Source organism: Perca flavescens, chromosome 8 (assembly GCF_004354835.1).
Source record: "Perca flavescens isolate YP-PL-M2 chromosome 8, PFLA_1.0, whole genome shotgun sequence".
NCBI classification, from domain to species: domain Eukaryota; kingdom Metazoa; phylum Chordata; class Actinopteri; order Perciformes; family Percidae; genus Perca; species Perca flavescens.
In genome coordinates, this window is record NC_041338.1 from 2,965,238 (window position 1) to 2,980,266 (window position 15,029).

The 15,029-nt window shown below is 40.7% G+C and overlaps 1 protein-coding gene across 3 annotated transcripts in view; it reads right to left on the reverse strand.

Annotated features, from left to right (window-relative positions):
- The window catches only part of agbl1 (AGBL carboxypeptidase 1), a 111,305-nt gene that overhangs the window by 80,923 nt on the left and 15,353 nt on the right, over nucleotides 1-15,029 (reverse strand). For all 3 annotated transcript variants that reach the window (XM_028585824.1, XM_028585826.1, XM_028585825.1), the window contains exons 3-7: nucleotides 13,936-13,999; nucleotides 9,016-9,162; nucleotides 6,523-6,654; nucleotides 5,346-5,439; nucleotides 168-205 (exon numbers count right to left, since the gene is read on the reverse strand). In XM_028585824.1, coding sequence (XP_028441625.1) covers nucleotides 168-205; nucleotides 5,346-5,439; nucleotides 6,523-6,654; nucleotides 9,016-9,162; nucleotides 13,936-13,999 — 475 coding nt within the window. The remainder of the gene's footprint in view (nucleotides 1-167; nucleotides 206-5,345; nucleotides 5,440-6,522; nucleotides 6,655-9,015; nucleotides 9,163-13,935; nucleotides 14,000-15,029) is intronic.

The following is a 15,029-nucleotide window of genomic DNA, read 5'->3' on the forward strand; positions in this document are numbered from 1 at the left end:
CCTTGTGTTTTGGTAAACTTAAGTCCAATATAAAGAAGGCGCGGGAATTAATTAACTGGAGTCAGATTAGACTGACTTTAGGGCCTTATTTTGGACATAATTCCCACAACACCCAGTGTGATGGAAACCATTATATTGATGAATGATGAAGGATATGAAAAACTTACTTGTGCACAGCAGAGCAGCAAAGGCATCAATGGCTGCCCTGGAAAATATAGACAGGGAGCAGTTAGTCTCTCACACACTTTAATATGCAGATTATACGTCATACACTGGTGTGACTGTGAACCCAATCTGTGAACATAAAAAAACATGCACTCGAAAAACACGCACATAGCAAATACATTTGATTATAGAGTCGGTCTGTGTGTATATTTGCTGCAGCTCTTGTGGAGTTGCCATATACAGCACATTAATATGAAAACTCTGAAACATCTTCTCCAAGTTATGAAGAGTTAGGCAGCTGACTGAGTAAGATGAGATGAAATAATAAAAAAAAGAACTTTGGTTAGAGTTCAGTTCAAAGATCTTCCCTTCTTTTGTCCTTCTGTACTTCACTTTGCACCATTCTTCCTCTTCTCCATCATATTCCCTTCTTCCATCCTGTATGCTATGTTGTGCATCCTGTGTATGAACTGCTGTCTTTTTTCTTCAGCTGGCTGTAAAATGAATTGCCCACAGGATAATAAAGTTCACTTAACCTTCTTAACCTTCCCATTCTCTCTTTCCCCCTCCCCTCTCCCTTATTTTATCTTCCTTTCTTCCCTCCTACATGCATTTCCTCAGTGATTCCACCCCTCCATCGTCACATGGCCCATGCTGTAAGGTTGTCTTCCATGCTGTGTGTGCTGGTGCGTTGGGAGACAGAGAAGCTGTGTTGTTGTTGGTATTGATCAGAGCATAGCGTATCGATCCAGTCTGACAGCAGATCAATTCATCAGCAGCTCCCTGCTGAGACATACTGAACTAAATTCATCTCCACACCTCTTCGGGACGCATTCAAGAGGAAACTGTGATGTCTGCAATCAAATGTCCTTTTTCTATCTCTTAAATATGCAAATTACAGACAGTTAATACAGAACAAACTAGAACATACATGGATTAAACACATGGATCCCACAAAAATCTTTGCAAATGATTATGGAAATTCAGTTATGAAGCATTTCTTTGCTGTATTTTCTACAAGACACATGACTGATGACAAGGATATAAGGATTTTGTAACAATACAGTTGGCGATATTGCTCCATTAAATTAAGAAGTTTGTTAGGTCAGATTTAGTCTTCATTAGGTCAGATTAGGCTGTTTTATTTAGTGAATTAGTTCTGTTTAGTTGACCTCTTTGTATGGGCCCAGAACCTTATTATGTATTGTGTTGACTCGTCATGCCTGACAGCTCAGCCCCTCACAGTGATGTGAGCGTGAGTTCAGGCACATCAAGGATTTAGCTGGACTCCCTGAGGTAAGATGCACACCATGTACAATCAAGCTTATTTTGGGTGGAAAGGGTTGGGCTGCGTCAGCACAAAGGACATGAGGTGTTGTTGTTGGTTGAATGGACAGACGTGTAGGGACCCGGCACTGAGCAGATGCATTTAAAACAAAACACATCAACTGTCTTTTCTCCTCCAGAACAACCTCATAGACCCCCTTGAGACAGCGTTCTCTCCTCTGTCCTCATACGCCGAACCTGTCTGCTGCGCTCTACACTCTAAACCCCCAAACCCCAACACTTCCTCCCCTGCCTCCTTCAAAACACACCAGCGATCAGACTGCCAATGTATTTAACAGAGGAGAAGAACAAGAATTCATTTTGTCCTTGTGCATAAGATTATAGTAAACCAGCGTTTCAGAAACCTTCAGGCACTATCACCAGTTTGCAGTTTGGACAGCACAATAAACGGAGTATACTCATCATTAGATTATCACCAGTTTAACCACTTGAGATGAGTGCAGTCAAAAACCAGTCACTTATTATGACTTCACTTGTGCAGAGCAGTTCAGGTTTTACATTGTGTCACATGATATATTAAGCCTCATACTGTTATCACAGGGCAATGTGTCAAGGCAGTTGACCAAACAACAGTATTCAACAGAAACTCTCTTCCACACCAGTCCTCTACTTGATCTTCATCTGTGTTTTTATAGGCTCCTGCCCTGCTTTAGAATGATGGGTCAGGGCTTGGGGTTGGGGTAGCTTGTGGCTCGGACGTAGAGTGGTTGCCCCATAACCGAGCTATAAAAGCTGGATGCAGTGATATGTGAACATGGTGCTGGATTGTGGTCAGGCCAGTTTTACCCTTGCAGACGGACTGGCCTCTACTCACCAACATCAACAGGGAAACAAAATGTATAATGGAAAAGAATATTTATAGACCCACAAGGAATTGTTCAAGATGTGATTTACTTTGCCATTTAGAAAGTGTCGAGGGTGTGCGTGTTGCCCTGTGCTGTAAAAAGGTAACTGGGGGACCAGGAGGTAAATCAAAGAGTTTATGGTGCATTATGGGTAGTATATTATGAGTCAGTAAGATATTGAGCGTCCTTGAATTACAAATGATTCATGAATCCAAACCTGTCAATCAAAGTAAAATGCCTCCACGGCAGTCCACAGTAGCTCAAACTTGCAACAATTTAAAGAGGATAGTAAGAAGAGATGCAGTGCCTCGCAGTCTAACAGACGGGAGTGAAGGATTAAGTGCCGTTGACAGTTGAGCAGAGATGGACAGATTTAGTTGTACAGATGAGTGACTGACTTTACTGCTTTAAAAGTGTGCACAGCAGCCAACTGGCATATCTAACGGTCGCCATATCATAGCTATAATTGAATAAATCACTGTGATAGACATGTCTAACTGCCTCTCACACTTAAGGGAAATAGCATATCTCCTGCCTCGTTGGTCTCATTACATCACAGGAATTCTCAGCTGCCAATTCTAACAAATTATCCAAAGTAGCAACCGGCTTTGAAATCTGGAATCCCAGAGTCTCCTAATTGTGTTACAACAAATAACAGCTGGCTTCTGCATGGAAATGATAGAGAAAAGTGGCCCTGGGGGCTGTAAATGTGTGATGCCTGAGGATCCGATTCCCTCACACCACCAGGGAGTTTCATGTTCACTAGTGGCTGGTATGCCTGTCCTCGAGCCAGCCAGAGAGGGACGAAGAGGTACTCCTAGTGCTCATGGCGTGCTCCGCTGGGTATACTGGAGGATGATGGCTATTTGAGCCAAATGCCATTAGTTCTGACAGAGACAGATGGGAAAAGGACACAGAATCCATAGCAGGATGGCGGCTTAGCGAGGAGATGGAGTCCATGCATAAGTTCAGGAGAAATTATGATGTGTTTAGACCAAGAATATGTTGATATAATGATGATGTTTCCCTGTAACTGTAACACTGCCATCCAGTGCACATTTCACAGATCTGGCTTTAATAAAGCAGACGGTGACCAAGAGTTCCATAGCGCCTGATTTATTTCAAGCAGCCCCGCTAGTGGCCTCTTGTATACGAACAAAACAGGAGGGTTTTATCATTTGTTGAGCCATTAAGCAATGTTATGTCTGTCCTTGGCATGGTGCAATTGGAATAATAAATAAGACAGCAAATTTTACTGCAGCCTGAATTTGAATATTTCTTGCATAATAGTGGAAATTTGGATTGATGTCCACACTAAAGGAGATGTCAGCCTGCTCCAAAGACGTCCTCTGGGTATCCCCAATATCCTCAGCAAATATTTGAAACTCAGCTAATAGGTTTTGTGGGGATAAAATCCTGTTCTGACGAGGTTCTGGAGGAAAGCTAAGGGAGTCAGCCAAAATCATTAGGACTCTTTCTCTGGGGACAATGAATTTAGAAATCCAATCAATCACCATCTTTAATGCAGCCGCTGACAACACAGAGAAAGGGGGAAATGTGTTTTTGTGTTGTGAAGTTTTATGAGAATGACGAACCTAATGAACCCTGGCTGTGGGTCACCTAACAGAACAGAACTGCAGTCTGTGTAGTTTACACTCCTGCCTGCCACAAGCAACACAGATTCGGGTTATGGAAAATATCTAGAGATCAACATGAACCAAAACTAAACTGGACATACCATACATGCAGACCAGCGTGTTTGGTCAATTTGCCAGCCATCACTGACTCTTTGAAATAAATGAAAGGTGAAGAAGGTGAAGAGGCCTAGCCAACCAGATGCTAATGTTAACTCCACAAACTGCCAAAGTATAAATAAACTGCTGATTGAATCAACAAGTCATTGAATGTCACTGAGCCATTTTTATGTTCTGGTTCTGAGAGAAGGATTTAGTTTAATGTTGACGGTCAGCCAGAGGCCACAACCTCCATCAACAACCATTCATTTGCACATGAGGTGAGATCTCGTTACTATTAGATTTTGTACTGGACTGTTGTTTTGGGGGGCGGCAGTTCCTCAGTTCACCGCCTGCCGAGGTGCACTTGACCAAAGCACTGAAACCCTGTGAGGGGTGCCGGCCGAGGACAGCCCCCCCCCAAATATTTATGATGTACAAATATTTTGAAAATATTTACAAATGTGTTATAATCCCCTATGTTTGTCAGTGCAGCCTGGTCAGGCAAAACGGAGAACATTACGCCACTATTTCATTTGATTTATTTCAAATTCATTTATTTTGTTGGTTGGCTGGGGTAGTTTATTATAACGTTACTTGTCTTTTGTTTTCCTGTTGGACCTGCAATAGGTCTGTTTGACCGGGAGGAGGAGATTAGCCTACTCTAGCTCTGGTAGTGAAGTTAGCAGCTAGTTGACACTTTGTGCTCAGTGCTTAGTCAGCCTGTGTCACACGGATATCACATTGGAGAAACAGAGCGCTATTTATAGCTCTTCTGGCCACGTTCACTTCACACATTTATTAGTTTACAGTTTAGTTTATTGGTTTGAATGTGATAGGCACTGAATGTTAGTTTAAAATGATTTCAATAATGTGTATGGTTATACATGTTTATTGCTGGTTTTATTAAAACCATAAACCAATATTACATTTAGGCGTTCATAACTATTATAATAGCTTATTGAAGGACACTTATTTTAACACACAAATATCTTAAAATTAGAAGTGGAATTAAAACAAAAACGGGATTGTTACGCTTCTTTCTACTCTTATTCAAATAGAAATACAAATTATATTGGTGCCTCAATAAATACAGACACAGACACTGGGCTCTCTGCCTTCCACTAGTGTGTAATGTACTGTAGATCCCACAAGTCTTTCAGTCAGTGTTATGGAGGCATTGTCCCGTCCAGTCCTCCTGTCTCTAAGTGGATGTTAGTGTCAGTGTGAGATGCAGAAGCCTGGGCGAACATACTTGATGGTGTGCAGATGTTTGGTGCTATACTGAGGGATGAGGCCGTAGATGACATCCAGTCCATGGTTTGCTCCGATAAGGTTTGCTGTAGAAACTGTAGGGAGAAAACACACGACCATCTGAAAACATGAATTCATGAGCATGATAAGTAAAAGGTGTAGTGTAATGTGTATCATTTGAATTCCATTGAAGTTGAGTTTTGAATCATCAGTTTCCTGACTCTTCAGTATCCACATGTGTGGGCAGGCAGGGCTTCTGTTATGGACACTCTCACTGTAACCACGTGTTAGTGGAAATAACACTAAAACAGATTTATATTTCACAGATTTAAATTTAATGTTTACATTACATTTGGCTTAGCACTTCTTTTTGCCCACTTCAGCTCGTTTACTGCTCTATAAAAAGAGTCGAGAAGATTCATAAAGTCTTTGCTCTTGCAAAAAGACCATATTACAAGTCTGATGCTAAAAGCTCCAATATCATACTGTATGTGGGTGGTTGTTATTGTTGCTCTCTAAATGCTGGTATCCTTCATTAAACACCTGGGTGGCTGCAGCTGCTCTAAATGACACCAACTGTGGATACATCAATAAGCTGGCTACAATGTTTCTTTTCTCTTCTTCGCAGAGGAGCACGACTGGAGAACTGTCAATCCCCCGAGGCTGTCAGAATGTTTTTTACCACGATTCTGACTTTCCTTGTTGTTTACAAAGTAATGATTTTATGTAGAAGGAGATTCAAAGCACACATTAATAGAAATGATGAAGATTGGAGCAGAGGTGATCCATCCAGTTGTTTTTTTGCAACTTCACTGACACCTAGTGGGCGAACCTTGCTCTGACTCAGGTCTCTGAGTGCTTAGCACCCAGTGAGTAGCTGCTGAGGTATCAGATACTAGATTTGTTATCCTGTGTCACATAATCAACATGGGTAACAGGAAATGTTGCTAGGAGAATGGCAAATGAATTGCTGATTAAAAAATGTGGGAAGCTGGAAGTAGTGAGACAGTGAAAGATAAAGTGTCGAGTTCAAGTGAAAAATAAAATTCATTTTGTTGCTTCTGTTGCAATTTGTAAATCAATTCATCAATTGATCAGTGAGTGCTGTGCATGCGTGCATGTGTGTGTGTGTGCGTGCATGCATGCATGCGTGCATGAGTGAGTGTGTGAGTGTGTACCTGATGAACAGAAGACTTGGATGGCCCAGAGGCAGGCTGCGGCCCTGCTGCCGTGCTGGGCGTTGTGTCGGAGCAGATTGAGAGTGAGCAGCACAGCTCCAGCCTCCTCTGCCTTCACACCTATACGCCGGTCTGCACACACACACACACACACACACACACACACACACACACACACACACACACACACACACACACACACACACAGGTATGGAACATGTTCATGAATGTGTAATCAGAGTAACGTCAAGGTGAACAGCGTAGAATCAGCTGACCATATCATTTATTTATAGAATATTTATCATCTTTATTGAGCCTCCTGTTTGGAACGGGCCGACTGCACGGCCTCCTGTGTTGCTGCTTGCAGCTTTCTCCAGAACCATTGTACTCCAAAATAACTCAGAGATGGACCCCAAAGCACCTAATATTCAACTCAACTGTGTACCACTGATTTCCTGTGTATTTATACTTGTTGTTAACATTGTACATTTACCTGTCAGAGAAATGTTACGTTGCAGATTCAGATTCTACTCACAAAATACAACAATTACTGCTGTTATGGAGACGTATTACATCTCGTTGCTTCGGTGTGTTCTGAGGCACTTCTTTGACCAACGCGGGGAGACTGATCAGTCCAAATGCCTTTTCTGCCGAAGGTCGGCCGTCTGGCCGGTGTGTCTGACCCTTTAGCAGCAAATAGATGGATTGAGAACAATTTCATCACTTCAAAAGTGGACAGTGTCAAATATAATCCCTTGAGATTGTGACACTAATAAAAACTGTGTCAATCGGGCCTTCTCGTGACACTTTTAGAAATCACTTTTCCAGACAATCTCACGGGATTTTATTTGACAGTGTCCCTTTTTTAAGTGATGAAATTGTTCTCAACCAATCTGTTGGTTGTGTGTTACCGCTGCCAATACCAACATTCCCAGTTAGAGAAATGGTGAAAAGTAAAGAAGAAGCTGTTTCCCTGGGGCCCCAAATCATTACATTATTATATTGAACATTTCAGTTGATCTAGTCTCACACAAAACCAATAATTTAGAAAGTTTAGTCAAACTGATTTCACATAAGAGTTTATCTGATATATCTTATCATTTTCTGATTAAAAACACAGTCGCCTACTGACAAACGTTTTCAATTGATTTAGTCTAAGAAACACACAACAATAACAGCAACCTGAGAATATTAAAAACATGACAGCTGTTTTTGGCCTATTGGATTTCCTGTTTATAGTAGAGACATGATTGCAGGGCTGGCATTTTTATTTCTGATATCTAGTTGTTGCATATTGTGGTTGGCATTTCTGAGTAAATAAACCCAAAGTAGCCTTTGGGTTTATTTGTCAGATGTTGCAGGGCCAGGTTTTTGAGTGGTGGGCTCTGCGATCCTCTATTGGGCAGATAAAGTGCAATGGTGATGATATGTGTAGCATTATACACATAGCCAGTATATAATGGACCAATAGACCCCGTTGCTCTGGACGGAGACCAGTGAAGGATATTAGAAGCACTTTTCCGGTGATGGCCAGCTTTACTGCGCAGCCTCCAACTGAGAGAATGTGACGTGAGCAACGTGTCTGAAAGTTGGAAGTCTTCTGGTAGCTGTGCCGAGAGAAATCTCAATCATTCCCAATCTTACAGATACGGAGACTGTAGGTCTATGTAAGGAGATAACATGGGCACAGGCTAATTATTGATCACTAACATGCTAGTTAACATTAGTAATTAAACCTAAACATCTCATGTAAGTCAAAACTGCCTGCGAGCTTCTCCTGTACTATACGGTAATTCCTCTACTATGTGACAGTAAGTCACTTGGTTATGACACAATCGTTAGCTTATTTTTACAAAAACGTCTGCTACGGAGCCATAACGTGAGGTACAAGGTAATGGAGCCTTTTATACATTGTCGTGTTTCTTTGGAACTAAACAACGGACAAATAGAGTCTTTAAACGCTTCAGATATAAAGTTATTCGCAGTCAAGTGACGTAAAAAAAAAATTGCGGTCAGCGGAATGCTAACAGCAGGTGATGGCCAGTTAGCAACAAAATGGCGCCATGATGGCTCGAGTTCTGAAGCGAAGCTTACCCCCTTGGTTACACATATCATCACCATTATTATAGTATTACCAAAGAGATGCTAGTGGTTACAACATGTCCTGTTCCCAATATCATTACTCTCATTGTCCCATATCTATTATTCATTGAATGTGATCACCTCTATTGGGCAATATTCAAATAATGTGCAATAACCCACACTGTATATCACACTGTATATCAAACCATATTTTTTTTTTTTTGCACCTTACCCCCATTTTTTGCACTACTTATTTTATACCATGTTGTTATTTTTATTTTACATACATGTTGGCACTGTAAAAGGAGTTGCTTTTAATCTCATTGTACATGTGTATAGTGAAAATAAAAGGCATTATACTCTATTCTATTCTATTCATCCATCACCATAATATTTCTCATCCATCCTCACCTCTGTGTCCCACTTTAGCCAGCAGGTGCAGCAGTGGCAGCAGGATGGTGTAGTTGGGACTGAAGCTGCGGCCGGCGTTGACCAGTGCGACGAGCAAAGCCTCGCTGCCACCTTTACTGATCATGTAGTGGATACGCCGATCTGTACCTGCACAGAGACAGAGAGATGCTGCTGGTTCCTCTGCTGGAAACTATTCCGATACAAACTAACCCAGCAGAGGAAACCAGTGGGTTTAAAGGGACGGATGGAGGAGCGGACGTGTTCAAGAGTCTGATGGATTTAAGTGTTTTCTGTGGTGTTAAGATGGTGGCATGACATGATCCAAAATAAAAACAAAAACAAACAGGAACTACAAGGTTTAAGTGTTGTACCCACCAACAACTAACCCATGTTCTCTCTTCTGTTTGTCTCTCCTTTGATTTCAGATTCCACCTCTCCCTCCAGCCACATCACCAACAACTTCAGTCTTCAGATCCTTCCGCCCATTTCCTCCCCTGCAGCTCATTCCCTCATTAGCCCCTCAGTATTTCTACCAGTCCTGTTTCTCTAGTCATTTGCCAGGTTATTTTATTATTTATTTATTATTTTATTTATTAGGGACCATGTACAATTTTTAACATAAATGTTGCCATTTGATGCACTGTACCAGAGTTAGCCTTAGGCTAATGTACATCTGCAGTCCCTAGGCAGGGCACAATTTAAATCCAACAGTAAAAACATGACAACATCTAACAAAACAAGACAGATCACAAATCCTACATCAATATAATGCACATTGTGACACACAAACACACACACACACACACACACACACACACACACACACACACTAGTGTTGTCTAGTTGTCTAGTGTTCGAGCCTAGCTTTCCAGCGGTCCTACTGTTGTTTCTGTTCTGTCTGTGTTGGCTCTTGTTTGCCTGATGTCAGCTTGTGACTTCCTGGTAACTGACCTTTGTCTCCATCGCCTAGTAAACTGAACTTTTCTTAAATTGTCTGTCTCAGTGTCCTGGTTTCACTTCTGCAGGGTTCTTCAGAAACGGTACACTTTCTGCCCTAATTTAAGGGTGTTGATGGAGAGTGTAGGAATAATTCTGCACTGTTCAATATTTGAGAGTAGACACCCTTTAACACTATCTTATCTAAAAAAAATCACCATGTTAACCTCATACCCCAATGAGCTGAGGTCCAGAGTCAACATTACACTAATTCTGTCACTTTCCATGAAGCATGAAGAGCTGAAACATGAGATCTGTGTGGAGCAATGAGAATGTAACCTTCCTCACAGTAATACATGAAACAAACAGAAATGTCATATTTGCATATTTTCCAAATGGTTTCCCATTGTTTGATCTTTGACTGGAGCTCCGAATCGGCCCACCAACTGTTTATATCCATCAACCAATGAACTTCCACTACCATAGTATGACCATTAGTAATCTGCTGTCACAAAGCTTGACTGTGTCCAGTCTGAGAGAATTGCTCTGTATGTCGCCATGCTCTTGATGCTTTTAGCTTTTACAAAGTCCTCCATACAATCATATGTTCTTTAATTTTATGCACAAAAATGCAGCCGATAAGGAGCTGGAAGTAAAGGTTCCCTGCCACACGTATTTCATTACTTTGCAGAAGTTCTACCATGGACTATGTAACATTTTTTGTGGAAAAATGCCTTGATTACCTTGTTTCAAGCCATTCTAGCGTGGTATAGAAAGCCTGCAGGAAGACTCAGCTTGATTTGTGCCAGTTTTCATTAATATTCAATGAGCTAAGCTGCTTGACTCTGATTGGCTAACAGCTAGCCAATGAGAGCTTGGCTGTCAGAATCCTTTACCCAGCGCAACTGGGCGAGCTCATGAATAGTAATGAGCTCAGGCAACACGACGTCAGACTGACCAGCTTTTGTGATTGGCCGGATTTCTCTGCTTATTTCTTTTCAGTGGCTAGAGCTGACAGAGGAGGTAGGAGTTCATTTTCACATTCACGACATAACACAAACACATATGGACCGAATGTATTTAAAAAAATGCAAGTAAAAACGGTTTTGTGTGGCAGGGCAAATTTATCATTTAGCACAGCTGTTCTTCAAACTTCACAACCGAAACAGAAGGTTAGTCTAGGGTTAGCGCTGTTGGAATATCAGCTCAACATACTACAGACAGTTTAATATGGGCTGAAATATGTGCCACCAGAAACTGAATTTGAATCATTTATATTTGAATTTGAATTGCTAAACTTGAATAATTGCATTGAAAAACTGAATTTGAATCACATAATTTGAAATTGTATTGTTTAATTTGAATCATTGCATTGAAAAACTGAATCTGAATAGTATAATTTGAAATTGAATTCATTCGTTTGTAACTGAATTCCAATAAAATTTGATCTTCACTGAACATTCAGTTCTCACAATTCAGATTAAGATCAGCAAATTCAATTTCAAGTTACTGAAACAGACATCCGGGTACTTGGAGGATGAAGGAAGAGCAATCGAGCGCAGATCGATAGGTAGAGTTCAGTGGAGTGGCGCAGGATCATCAGCACTAAAGATGCCAAACTGTTTATAGATGTTGGAACGAAAGAAATGTCAAAAAACAAACAGCAAGGGATAACAGTTCACAGGTGAGAACGTGTTTTATGATATATATGCCGCCTTGGACCTGCAATCTGTGCTCTGGCGGCAGCGGGAGGTGGTGAGTTCCGTGGCCCGGTGGCAGCGTCTCTTTCCCCGGGCAGGAACACCGCTTTGCCTCGCTGCTGCGCCGGTCCCCGCTGATCCAGATCGGACCGGTCAAAGACAGAGTGGTGATCGGCAGGATCTTCCACGTAGTCCAGGACGACCTGTATGTAGATTTCGGCTGGAAGTTCCACTGCGTTTGCCGGCGGCCGGAGAGAAGCTAAAGCGGGGCAGCAGAGTCCGTTTGCGGCTGCAGGATCTGGAGCTCACTGCCCGCTTCCTGGAAGCCAAAACCGACACCACGCTGCTGGAGGCCCGGCCGTACTGCTGGGACAGTTGGAGGGAAGGGAAGCCCGGGAGAGCTAGAACCAGGACTCAATGGAGCGGACTGTCAAAGCCTGCTGAATTAAATTACAGGTTTCCTAAAGGGAGTCTGGCGGGACTCTGACTGTGGACATGATTTTTTAAGTCTCGTTAAATAAATAACTACATGCAGAAATAAATGAATAAATAGTGGAGGAGTGCCTGGACATTTCAGTCTGTTTAAACTTCACTTTGAAGCAGAACCTCTTAGTTCAGAAGGGTGAAGTTTCTGTTTGGACTCAGATCTGTGAACTGATTATAATACATTTTTATAAATACATGAAATAGTCTCTTTGTTTGGTTTGTTACTACACATGATGATAAAGCTACACTTTTAAATCACAAACAAAACTAACTTTAATATATAAACGCTCTAAGGAAGGAGACAAACGATTAGATATTTAAAATTTACTATTTTGCGTTTTAATGTGGAAACATCTTGTATAAACTCAGCGGACTGGCTCTTACATCACATTGTATTGCAGGCTTGCTGATGTACAAAGTAAACCAATGCAATTCAAATGTTTAAATTAATTAACATGTATTCAAATATGGATAGTCACACTACTTTGCATGCAGTAGGCTAGGCTAAGGTAAGTAGCGATAGTCCATTTTAAGTTTACTTAAGTGGAAGAATGTGACTAATAAACCTAGGTCTACTAACACCAGGATTTACATTTTGAACATTGTGAACAGGTAGATTATGTTATCTATGATTCTCTGGGTCAAGGCGACGTTTGTGCTGCCGAAGAGGAGTCCTGTGTATCTGCGCCACTGAACGCTACCTATCGATCTGCGCTCGATTGCTCTTCCTTCATCCTCCAAGTACCCGGATGTCTCTCAGTAACTTGAAATTGAATTTGCTGATCTGAATCTGAATAGTGAGAACTGAATGTGAGGATATATAGAGAGTTGAATTTTCAGTGAAGATCAAATTTTATTGGAATTCAGTAACAAACGAATAAATTCAATTTCAAATTATACTATTCAGATTCAGTTTTTCAATGCAATGATTCAAATTAAACAATACAATTTCAAATTATGTGATTCAAATTCAGTTTTTCAATGCAATTATTCAAGTTTAGCAATTCAAATTCAAATATAAATAATTCAAATTCAGTTTCTGGTGGCACATATTTCAGCCCATAGTTTAAACTCTTCAACCTGACCACTGAGGAGACTGCACACAGGGCCCAACTCAATATTTAGAGCTTCAAGAATGATCGAGGCTCACTGAAGCTTCTCTGGACCTGAAAACTCATTCAACATCCAAGTTCCAAGAGGATTCTCCCATCATGCAACACTGTGAAGACCTCCACTCATACTTCTTCTTTTGAAATGTAAATAATATATTCGGTGTTTGAATTATTCTGTTTCTATCTTATTATTGAAGGAAAAAAGAACATAAATATAACAGCTGAATCATAACATTTCAACAGCAGTCTATCAAAACGTGTCAATGTCCAGATACTTTTACCAATCATTCTGTAACCAGGATGTAAAAGAAGTAAACAAAAAGAAGTGTAGGTTTTGTGGCAGTTGTGGATAAATATTGTATATGGGCAAATGACAATTTGCAAACAAGCATAAAATACGTTAATTTTACTCATTATGATTTTGATCTTTAAATGTATTTTTAAACAATTATTTCAGAAGGGGAGCGTGTTGATGCATAAAAGATTTGAGAGGTTTGAAACTCAGTGCAACCTGGTTGGTTGCGCAGATTCAATTTCTTGCTTTCTTGCATCAAACTGCTCCCCTCCTCTGTTCTTTTTTTTTTACGCTGAGGCTGTAGTTGTTCCTGGAGCAAAAACAGTTAGTCCCCTACACGATATTGCCTTGTCAAATGCAGTGAAGTGGTCAAGAGCTTATGTGAGCTTACCAGCAGACAGAAGTTCATCCAGGACATTGAGGATATTTAAGGTGCTCTCCACATCCCCTCCGTTCTGCACAGACAAAAAGAACAAAGACAGAAAATACACAATGAATGCAAAAGCTTACCTTATCTGAAATGATTGCCTACCCTCAATCAGAATGTTGTATTCTCTGTGGCCATATAATCCACATGAATACTGAAACAGACTCTTTGGTTTCATATTCACCATGGCAACTATATACCGTTATTTTTTTTGTTCTAGTTTATACTATGCATACTGCTGAAGAGCTGCTAAACAGATTAATATTGTAATTGTACTCTGAGCACAATGACAATTAAGCTCGATCTATCTATGTTGTTGGGACCCACAACACACGAATGTGTGATTTTCTTTGATTACATTTATTTTAAAAATATGTTTAAAAAAAAGATAAATAAGAACATGTACATTTCAGTACGAGCAAGAAAACCAACAAAACAACATACAAACAAACATATCTTTCAAAATGATTGTAAATTATTTAAATAAGGATTTCCATGTTCAAAAAGGAGTAGGAAGAAATTAAAAAACACTTTTCCATTTTTCTACTTTTAAGAAGCTGTAGAGATATAGATTTACACAAGCCTATCTGATGTCTCATTTACTCTACATGTTGATGTAACGCCAATCTTCCCAGAAGAGTTTCTCATTCTGAAGGTTTAAAATGGTCTCAATGTGACGGAAGACAGGCGTATGATGGCTGATTCAATTCTGCTGCTCCAAGAAAAATCTTTTGGGGTGGCCAAACCCCACCCTCATTAAAATGTGTGTTGTGTGAAAAGACCTCCTCCTGTGGCCAACTATCTGCCAGTTTAAATAGGGACAAACGTGCAGAGTTGTGTTGAGTTACTGTAATGAGAGACTGTTGCTGAACACAGAGGTAACAGCCTCCCTGATTATGGGTTATGTTCGTTAGCTATCCTGCCTCCTACTGCTGCAGCCAAATACAACACTTTGGTTTTGCTCAGCATGTGTCTGACAGGGCCACATGGCATCTTTAAACAGAGGTGTCAAGTAACCAAGTACAAATACTTCGTTACCTTACTTAAGTAGAAATTTT